General features: G+C 41.8%; 1 protein-coding gene across 1 annotated transcript; it reads left to right on the top strand.

Moving 5' to 3' along the window:
* Positions 1–3469: 3469 nt before the first annotated feature.
* On the top strand, positions 3470–7359 carry LOC147009595 (uncharacterized). Its single transcript, XM_085861198.1, has 2 exons — positions 3470–3584; positions 3917–7359. Exons 1-2 carry the CDS (start codon positions 3470–3472, stop codon positions 6313–6315), a joined length of 2514 nt encoding a protein of 837 aa, XP_085717324.1. The 3' UTR covers positions 6316–7359.
* Positions 7360–11053: the final 3694 nt, after the last annotated feature.

Below are 11053 nucleotides of genomic sequence, written 5' to 3'. Positions count from 1 at the left end.
TGCTGAAGGGAGTTAAAGGGCTAGCCCACATTTATTGGTCCACGAGTCAGTAAGTGACCACTTTATTCGTTATGGGTGTGTCTGTCTGTCTGTCCGTCTGTCCCGAGCATAGCTCTGTGGGTTTTGATCCAATCTTGATAAAATTTGGGTGGGAGGTTTATATCATGATTTAGTTGTGTTTTCCTGAGAATGGGCATGCTGCGCCCATTATGGGCAGAGCCACGCCCAAATAGCATGTGTTTTTAGGGGTAGCTGGTTTCAAGTTACATCTTCTCAGAGGGGGTTTGTCAAGTCTGGCAGGGGTTTCGGTATTTGGTTAGCACAATGACACCTGCATAGCCACACGGAGCTCGATTTTTCATTTTCGTCCCAAGGTAAAGGTCACAAGGTCACAAACTTAGAAAATGTAAAAAAAATCAATAAATTGGGCATTGAGCTCCTCGGGTTTTCAACTGTTTCGAATGAAAGTTGGTATGCAAGTAGTGCTCTTCGAGTACTACAACTTTCATCATTTACGTTTTTCCCGATTCCCGCCATAAAAAAATAAAAAAGGCGAACTACGTTTAGGATTTCGCAATTCGTGGTCGATTTGTAGTGCTCTTCGATTACTACAACTTTCATCATTTACATTTTTCCTGATTCCCGCCAGTTTGCCCGTGGCATCCCCTCAAAGGTCAAAAAAAAATAAAAAGGCGATCCGTGTACATTGCTCGTGAATCATCGCCATCTCCAGACTTGTGTACAACTAAAATGGCCACCATTCTATCAGTTGGCCATCTTTGATCAGATCACAAAATAAAGTGAGGTGCACGTGTCTGCCATCATGAAATGTGCTTTTGCCAAGTTTGAACAAAATCAGACCATGCATGTCTGAGAAATGGTTGGGGACACATTTAAGTAACAAAATGGCCGCCAGTCGGCCATCTTGTATCTGATGTCGGAAAAATAAATGATGTGCATATGTATACTGTTGTGGATTTACACCCGTTCGGCGTGCGAGCGACCGCCTTTAGCTAAATTGCGGCCTCGTGCGCAATCTAGTCGCAGCTTTTCGGATCAACGCCGAAACCCAGCTACGGGTGTTGTTAACCACACCATAAACCAGCCAACTCTTTTGTCCGTGCTACAGGGTCGATCGCCAAATTGTCGATGCACCTAATTATTCACGCAGACAGAAATGCCCGGGATTTACACCTCAACGGAGCCTGCACGAAAACAAGCCGGTTTAAGCAGCTCGTTCCGTTTGCGATTGCCAAGCGGTTTTATATCGCCAAGCCCCGTCAGACCAGATGTACGTTTTATCGGCTTATAATCAGCCAGCTATTTATTCCGAACGCAATTATGGCAGTTAATGGCAGGAAAGGACGCAACAAGCAGGTGACATTTCAACAATGGGAACATTTATTTTTACACGTATGCAATGAATGAATGGGGGTAGGGGACAAGACACGAGTAAAAACCTACAGCCGATATCTATGTATTACGTACATGCACTTACAACAATTCTACTTACGAACAAGGCGCCACAGACTTTCATGCAAATACCCCAGAAAAGAAAGATAGAACTGGGCCCGTAAGCCTTTAATGTTCCTCGGAGCTGGGATGACCGAAGGAGCTCCGTGAGGCCGTGCAGGTTACCTTTGTCGCCATTGAGGCGACTCGATGGTCTTTTTGTTGGCGACCCTCCGTATGTCTCTATTGTCAAAGCGGCAGCTGTTGTAACGGCGGCTTGGTTGGTCCAGGGCCTAGCAGCACACGTGTTCGATCGGGCCTGGCCGACGACGCTTCAGAGGAGCGAATGGGCCTTGCTTTTTGGAGTTGATGCTCTTTAAGAGCCCCCTCACTCCTCAGCGTCGCTCGACCGACTCGGGGCCCAATTGCTCGGACCATCACGTAGCTTGCTGGTGACTTCGCTTCGGCTGGCAACCTCTCTCGGCCAACAACGACCAACAACTTTGTGACTTGGCTGGCTCCAATGACGGACGGGCTCCACTCCCCTGACCAACAGCAACTTCACTGGACTCACCAACTCGACTGCCTCCACCGACCAACTCAACTCTCGGCATCTAAGCGCGCCTTTTTATAGCCCGGAGGGGTAAAGCCGCTGTAGGCTTCGCCACCCAAAGGTGGAGCCTGCCTTTTCACCCTTGAACTTTCACCCCCGGCTGGCTCTGCCCCTATCGTCGTTTTGATCCGTTTTGCAAGTCATGTGCGGTCATGTTTTAAATCACTCTGCCGCTGTCGAGGATGCAGTCGTGTTCGTTTGTGGAGATGTTGTTTGTTGGGGATGTTGTTGTTGGTGAAAAGATGGCGGCGCCGTGGAGATGCTGGTGAGGAGAAGTTCGTTTGTTTGTGGAGATGATGGTGAGGGGATGTTGGCGGTTGGGGGGGGAAGGTGGTGAGGAGATGATTGTTTAAAATAAAGATAGAAAAGAATAACACTACCTCAAGATTTACACCCCATTATACATCGGTGGGGAAATCTCACCTGGAACACACACTTATCGACATAACTGATCTTTGGGGAACCTGAATGGTGATCTGTGAATTTCCACAACCGTAACAATACTATCAAGTGTCGTCTTTGTGCCAATTACGAATGAAATCGGTCCATACATGTCCGAGATATGGCTGCGGACACACACACACACACACACACACACACACACACACACACACACACACACACACACACACACACACACACACACACACACACACACGAAAATCGAGACCAAATCCATAACCCCCCGTTTCGGACTAAGTCCAATGGGGGCAAATAAAATACACAATTACACCAACTCACATTACAAATGTCCAACTCCATCTAACCATAGACATCTTCATACATTTGTTACCATTGCCACCCATGACAAAAATGTCAAAAGATGTGGTGATGCAATCCGTAAAAGGATTGTGGTGTCATTCCTGTCTTGTCATTGCTTGTCATTCCTTCCTTCCTTGTGTGGTTGTTTTTGAGGGATTCAATCCCGACATGTTTTTTTCAGACTTAAGAAAAATGGTGTCTTCCTGAAATTTGGAACTAATCGCACATCGTACAGCTGTCTTGACCTTTGACCTTGACAAAATGCCATGTTCTGACAGCGGAAATCTCCTCGTGTAGTTCCTTGCACAAGTATGAAAACTTTGGATGATCGAGCATTCTTCAGCTATGCTCAAACTGTAGAACTCACTGATTTTAACATTTGCACAGTCTTATCTATCAATTACAGTTTTACAATCTTTAAATTCTCATCTTTTAACAGTTGCTTTCTCACATTTTATTGAATTTTACCTTTATTCCCTGTGCGTTCTTTGTAAAAAAAACAACAAAAAAAAAACATTGATTTTTCAACTTCAAAATGAAAAGCATTGAATTGTGTTTGTGTTGAATATGTTCAGAAACTGCTTGTATTCTAGTTCCTGGGTCATGTGTGTTACCACATGTACAAGTTATCTCAACGAAGAAATGTGTTTGTGTTCCAAGCAGGAAGTTAAACAACGACTTATCTTGAAGCCTGGATCATCGACGGCATGCATTTCGATTACTCAGGAGAAACCTCGTCAGGAACAGCTACGTGCAGGTATTTAGAACATACAGGTAACTTTGCTCGCAACTCACCTTTAGCAACTCAATTTCTTTCATCAATGATAATAATTGAACATTTTCTGGCCAGTGTTTCTGAACGTTCCATCCTCCTCTCACAGGTATCAAGCCTATTCAAATATGCATCACTCGTAAAGAACGTTCACAAATAACAACCTTTAAGTATTACTGTTTTGAAGCAATATTTGTGGAATGATTTAAACTCGAGTTTGTTCAACATGTATTATTCTTCCTGTTACTTTAAGGTTGTTTCTACATTCTTGTGAGAAACATTGAGAAACCATGTCTTTGTGTGAACGTTCTTCGCAGGGATATCTGGGATCTTCAGGAGGTTTCCCTGTTCCAGGTGTAGTCGGAGCTTCACTTCTGAGTCTGTTTTGCAGCGACATGAGCAGCGTCACCGTGCAGTGTCCATTGATCCCAGATACAAATGTACTCATTGTCCTTATGGAACTGATGTTAAAACCTGCTACACACGTCACACACGGACACACACAGGGGAAAAACCTTACAAGTGCAGCGTGTGTGATAAATCATTCATTCGAGCATCACACCTTAAAAGTCACACGCAGACGCATACAGGGGAACGACCCTACAAGTGCAGTTCGTGTGAAAAATCATTTGGCCGAGCATTAAGCCTGAAAGCCCACACCAGGATCCACACGGCGGAAAGACCTTACACGTGTAGCAATTGTGATGAATCATTCATTGAGGAGTCGACCCTTAAATCTCACATGAGGATCCACATTCAGAATAACCTGTTCAGGTGTAGTCTTTGTGACAAATCATTCACTCTTGCATCACACCTTAAAAGACACACACGGACACACACGGGGGAAAGGCCATACAAATGTAGTACGTGTCATAAATCATTCATTTGTGCGTCAACCCTCCAAAGACACATGATGACCCATACACTGGTAAAGCCGTACACGTGCAGCGTGTGTGATAAATCGTTCATTTTGGCATCACATCTGAAAAGTCACGCACAGATGCACACGGGAGAAAGGCCTAACATATGTAGCGTGTGTAATAAATCATTCGTTTGGAAATCAAACCTTCAAAGACACATGAGGATCCATACACTGGAAAAGCCGTACAAGTGCAGCGTGTGTGCTAAATCATTCGTTCGAGCATCACAGCTTCTAAGTCACACGCAGATGCATCCAGGGGAGCGGCCCTTCAAGTGCAGTGAATGCAATAAATCATTTGGTCGAGCATCGAACCTTAAAAGCCACATCAGGAGCCATACGGGGGAAAGACCTTACACATGTAGTGTGTGTAATAAATCATTCATTTGGGAATCAAACCTTCACAGACACATGAATATCCACACGCTGGAAAAGCCACACACGTGTAGCGGGGGCGATAAATCGTTCATTCGAGCATCTAGCTTTAAAATAGACGCACGGATGCATCCAGAGGAACTGCCCCACAAGTGCAGTGTGTGCAATAAATCATTTCGTCGAGCATCGAACTTAAAAAGCCACACCAGGGTCCACACGCGGGAAAGACCTTACACCTGTAGCATGTGCGATAAATCATTCATTTGGGAATCGACCTTTAAACGTCACAAGAAGTTCCACTTTCAGGAAAAGCTGCTCAAGTGTAATCAGTGTGATAAATCATTCAGTTTTGCATCGAACCTTAAAAGCCACACCCGGATCCACTCTGGTGAAAAGCCATACAATTGCAGTGTGTGCCAGAAATCCTTCGTTTGGGCATCAAACCTTCAAACACATATGAGGATCCATACACGGGAAAATCTGTACTCGTGCAGCGTGTGTTCTAAATCATTCATTCGAGCATCAAGCCTTAAAATACACACACAGACGCATTCAGGGGAATGGCCCTACAAGTGCAGTGTGTGCAATAAATCATTTGGTCAAGGGTCACACCTTAAAACCCACACCAGGTTCCACACTGGTGAAAGACCTTACAAGTGTAGCATGTGCCATAAATCATTCATTTTGGAATCGACTTTTAAACATCATAAGAGGATCCACATGAAGGAAGAGCTGTTCAGATGTAGTCAGTGTGATAAATCATTCACTTTTCCATCAAAACTTAAAACCCACACCAGGATGCACACTGGGGAAAGGCCATACAATTGTAGTGTGTGTGATAAATCATTCGTTTGGACATCAAACCTTCAAAGACACATGAGGATCCATACTTTGGAAAAGCCGTACACTTGCAGCATGTGTGGTAAATCATTCATTTGCTCATCAGGGCTTAAAAGTCACGCACTGATACATACAGGGGAACGACCCTACAAGTGCAGTGTGTGCGATAAATCGTTTGGTCGAGGGTCACACCTTAAAATCCACACCAGGATCCACACGGGGGAAAGACGTTACACGTGTAGCATGTGCGATAAATCATTCATTTGGGAATCAACGTTTAAAACTCACATGAGGATCCACATTCAGGAAAAGCTGTTCAGGTGTAGTCAGTGTGATAAATCATTCAGTTTTGCATCAGACCTTAAAACCCACACCAGGATACACACTGGGGAAATGCCATACAATTGTAGTGTGTGCGATAAATCATTCATCTTGGCATCAAACCTTCAAAGGCACATGAGGATCCATACTTTGGAAAAGCCATACACTAGTAATGTGTGTGATAAATCATTCATTTGCTCATCAGGGCTTAAAAGACACACAAATATCCACACACTGGAAACATTGAGGCCCACACCATGACCATCAAATATAAAACAACAAACCGACCGAAGAACTTGAAGGAATAACAAACTGAGCATTCAAATATAACATCTACCTCAAAATAAGTTGACACTAACGTATGTTACAGCACTTATAACATGAGAGAGAGAGAGAGAGAGAGAGAGAGAGAGAGAGAGAGAGAGAGAGAGAGAGAGAGAGAGAGAGAGATGAAAAATATGTTACATATCAAAAGAAAAGGCTGGGCCCCACAAACAAAATTAATACCTCAACAGAGTGGCCAAACTGATGGAGTGGCACAGAACGTTGGTGTGACCCCCTGCTCCCCAAGAGGATCTGGCACCCGAGGTTCGTCGATGGTTGGAATGTTATGCGGACCCAGAGTCTCAGACGAGGTGTTTGAAAGGAATAGTGGTGTTGTGCAAGACGGCATGACTGCTGACCTCCAGCATAGTCATCTTGGTAACTCCAAATGGAGTTATATAAGGAAAGCATATTCATCTCGGTAACAACAAAAGGATGGCACAGCCAGAGACAGATATGACAAAGGCAAGGGAAGTGGACGAAATTCAGGAGGAGACTGGTAAAGACAGAAGGAGTGCAAAGATTAAGAAAGCGATGTAGAGGATGAAAATCAGTGAAAATTGGAAGTTTTTCAAGAAAATAGAGGAGAGATAAATACCATTTTGGTGGAGCCTCCTCTTCCCATCCTCCCTTGCGTTGTCCCTCTCCAAAAATAAAAATTAACAATTTTTTTTTTGTAGCACTCCCTATTCAAGAGAAAGTAACAGGCAAACAACACCCCTTAAAATAATTTTGCCCCCCCCCAAACCCCATGAAAAATCACCACCAGCAGTGAGAGTCAAAAGGCAAAGAGAACAATTAAGAAAAGAGATTGGATGAATTAAAGGAAGAAGAAAAAAAAGAAAACAATTGAGAACAAAAGGAAAATCGTCCAAGAAAATAATCAAAACGAGAAAAACTCGAGAAAAAGAATGTACAAGGAATGAAAAGAAAACTTCAAGAAGGATGAATGGATTGAAAACTTGAAAAGAAAAAAAGGAAATGGTTCAAATGAAAATCAATGAAAAAGAATCAGAAAACTACTTTCAAAAGTGCCAAATTTTCAAGGCCTTGGCACGATGGGTTCCGCAGACAATGAGATGTTGTCCACAAGCAATACCCTCAAGTACGTAATAAACTTATCTGAGGAGCAAAGACAGTGGACAAATGGCACAGTGAAGGAAACACCATCCTCATTGTCAATATCTAAAATATTAAAACTGCCTCAAAAGCTCTTGACATATAACGTGCCCACCGCCAACATTGAAACTCTTTAACAGGAATTGTCGCAGAACAGATGTATCACCATTTAACAGGAGAAAAATTCCTGGAAGTAGAAAAAAAATGGATGTGGAAGAAACTGCAACAGAAAGGATGAACAATGTTCGCTTTGTCTATCGGCGAGAATGGACGTTCTCGACTTTTTTTTATTTTTTTTTATTTTCCTTCCCCACCCAGCTGCCTTAATTTCAAGGATTTCAAAAGGAAAAATGATAATTGACCAATGTTGGTGAATATTTCTATTTCAACTGCTGTGTTTTACCTGAAATAAAGAAAAATCATTTTTACCCTTCAAAGTATGGTGTACATGCTCATTACGTGAATGCATCACTTGGTGCATGTATGGTACATGCACAGTGGGTTGTAGGATGGTGTGGAGGTACGCACACTCCCCTCTAAGCTGTCTAGCCTGGGTTTGAATGATGACCCAGTTATAAACTGTCATTCCGGTGTTTCACAAGCAGGGTGATTCATCAATATGTGTCGTCCGTCGGATATACATTAAACTGGGCATCCCGGCATTACAGATCCCACAATGTACTTTGCGAAAAGTATCTTTGGCACCATAAACAAATTCTATAAATACCTGCCCTAATTTTTGTCGAGTGTGAGGCCTGGCCAGCGGTTTCGTGAAAGACTTGGGCCAAGGATCCTCATGTGAGTTTTAAACGTTGATTCCCAAGACTTGGGCCAAGGTATTTTTCACGAAGACGAAGTCAGTTATTGCAGGCACCCCCTGAAAATTTTCTAAATTGCTTATGAAAACCTACAGGGAGGTGTGGAAATTCACACAAAAGAGAAAACCCTTTATAATTTAACAGATTGTTTATTATATAAAAACACATATTTGTGCAGAGAAAAGCTTGTCTCAAGAGTCCAAGCAGATCTTTGCCTCTGAGCCAGAATACATAGTATTTTATATGGTTCGAAGATAGGGGGTCAGAGCATCAAAGAGAACTGGTTAATCAATGCCAGACTACATGAAATCTTTGTTTACACATGAGGTCCTTCAAAGCAAATAGAAAAACATTTCTTTACAGATAAAACAAGATAGTGCAGTGAAAGAATGCGTGTCTTGCTTCAGGGCATGCATGCACGGAAAACCTTCATTTACATCAGCAATGGTAAGCATTTATCGTAGCACGCCGGTGGAGCATCTGGTTTGCTCAACTTTGCAGAACAATGAGAGGTCCATGACCTCAGCAGTTCAATGAGACTCCTACTTTAAGAGGACAATGGGAAGGCAGAGTTAATGAGCTTCGTGTTTGTACAACTTTACAATTGAAGACTCTGCTAACGTTAACGAGACTCTGCAATGCATTTTGTGGCACGACTCACTAGTGTCAGCTGAAGCAGCTTAATCTCGCCAATCAAATGAAATAAATAATAGAAAAGATTATATTGTTACACAGTTTACTAACACACGATATCCATTTATAAAATAACCATCAGTATGCAATGATCGGTTATTAAGTATATTTTAAAGTATCAGAGCAGCAAACATAACAGATGGGTACATAAATCAATTTAACGAAGCATCAACGAATAGCAAGATCTTTCACCAGGCTCAAATGTGCTTGGGCCAGTACAGGGATTATATATTCGTTATTATTATATTGGTTATTATTATAATCATATGGTTTGAAAATCATCTGGTTTGAAGTGTAGGTTTGTTGGTTACATGTAATTAACAAGACCATAGAACATTTATGCCTGGTGTTGGCTTCATGGTTAGGGTGGTGGGCTTGGGATCCTTGAATCCTGAGTTCAAATCCCACTCGGCTGTTGAATTAATACCAGGTGGGGTTGACTCTGCCTGTCATCCAACCGAGGTCGTCAAAATGAGCGCCTGCTTGCTTGTATCCTGTGTTGGAGTGGTGTCCTGTCCAGGATTGTGTCCTATAACCAAGGAGACTGCTTGGGCAGCACCAATGCTCTGCACAGAGGATGGTCCCAATGGATGGATAGATAGTACATTTGAACAGAGATTCTACTCCATTTGTGGCCTGTCACAGTGAGTTCTGAGCAAACAAAGAAACTCATTACCATGAGCAGCCCCACCATGAGCAGCCCTTATTTGCAAATGCAATGAGCTTTTCATTTCGTCATTGCGAAAGAGCTGATAAACATGTTTTATGCTGCAGATAATTTAAATCATTATCTCAATTCTGTCTCAGTGCCTTTGCAGATGATGTTTCCTGGTGAACCATTCCTTATATGGTGACAGTCACTTTAACCAATGCTTTACAACAGATTCCATCCCTCCATATTGTGTAAAACCATTTTAAAGCAAACAACGAAAAATGAATACATAATTTTTGGACAAAGAACATTTATCTCAATATGAAAAATATTTGTTTCAGTATGATCAATACAGAAATACCAGTGTTTTGCGATAGTCATGTGATCCATAGAGCTGTCTATTACCATAATATGTCCATGCTCACATTTCACAAGATGAAATTAATTATTTTACTTCCACAGAGGGATGGTCGGTCAGTGGTACAGCCATGCTCCAAACAATGATGCAAATATGTGGAATGAATGTTCAAAATCAGGTTCTGAGTAGCAAGTGCAAGTAATATGTAATACGTTACCCTCACCCACCTTGCTGATTTGTAATAAATTTAAACGGTAAAAGTCTTGTGTTTTTGTTTATTCACCTCCGCCATCTTCGAAGATGGATGGAGGTTGCTGTTTTCTTCCCTATCTGTTTGTTTGTTTGTTTGTGAACAGTATTATGGAAAAACTCGACGGATTTCAACGAAACTTGGTGGGGGGGTTAGGTATGGTCCAAGGATCATGCCATTAAATTTTGGACTTGGTCCCCCCTCCCAAAAAAAATTGTTAGAGAATTATTTTATTTTCTTTTGCATTTCTAGATGTTTTAAGTGATTTCCAACCCCCCCCCCAAAAAAAAATTGTTACCCCGCCCAAAAAAAATTGAGAATTTTTTTTTTTGCATTTCTACATGTTTTAAGTGATTTCAACCCCGCCCCCCCCCAAATTGTTACCCCCCAAAAAAAAATTGAGAAAATTTTTTGCATTTCTACATGTTTTAAGTGATTTCCAACACCCCCCAAAAAAATTGTTAGAGAAAAAAAATTTTTTTTTTGCATTTCTACATATTTTAAGTGTTTCCCAACCCCCCCCCCCCAAAAAAAAATTGTTTGAGAAAATTTTTTTTGCATTTTTACATGTTTTAAGTGATTTCCAGCCCTCCCAATTTTTTTTTGAATTTCTACATGTTTAAGTGATTTCCACCCCCCCCAAAAAAATTGTTAGAGAAAAAAATTTTTGCAACTTTTTTTTTTCAACAAAATTTCGAATTTTTTGCATTTCTACATGTTTTAAGTGATTTCCAACCCCCCAAAAGATTGTTACCCCCCAAAATAGTTAGAGAAATTTTTTTTGC

This window comes from Eptatretus burgeri, chromosome 17 (genome assembly GCF_056783735.1).
Source record: "Eptatretus burgeri isolate ZD-2024b chromosome 17, Ebu_testis_v1, whole genome shotgun sequence".
Classification (NCBI taxonomy): Eukaryota; Metazoa; Chordata; class Myxini; order Myxiniformes; family Myxinidae; genus Eptatretus; species Eptatretus burgeri.
The sequence above is the reverse complement of the archived record's forward strand: the minus strand, read 5'-3'. Positions and strand labels throughout refer to the sequence as shown.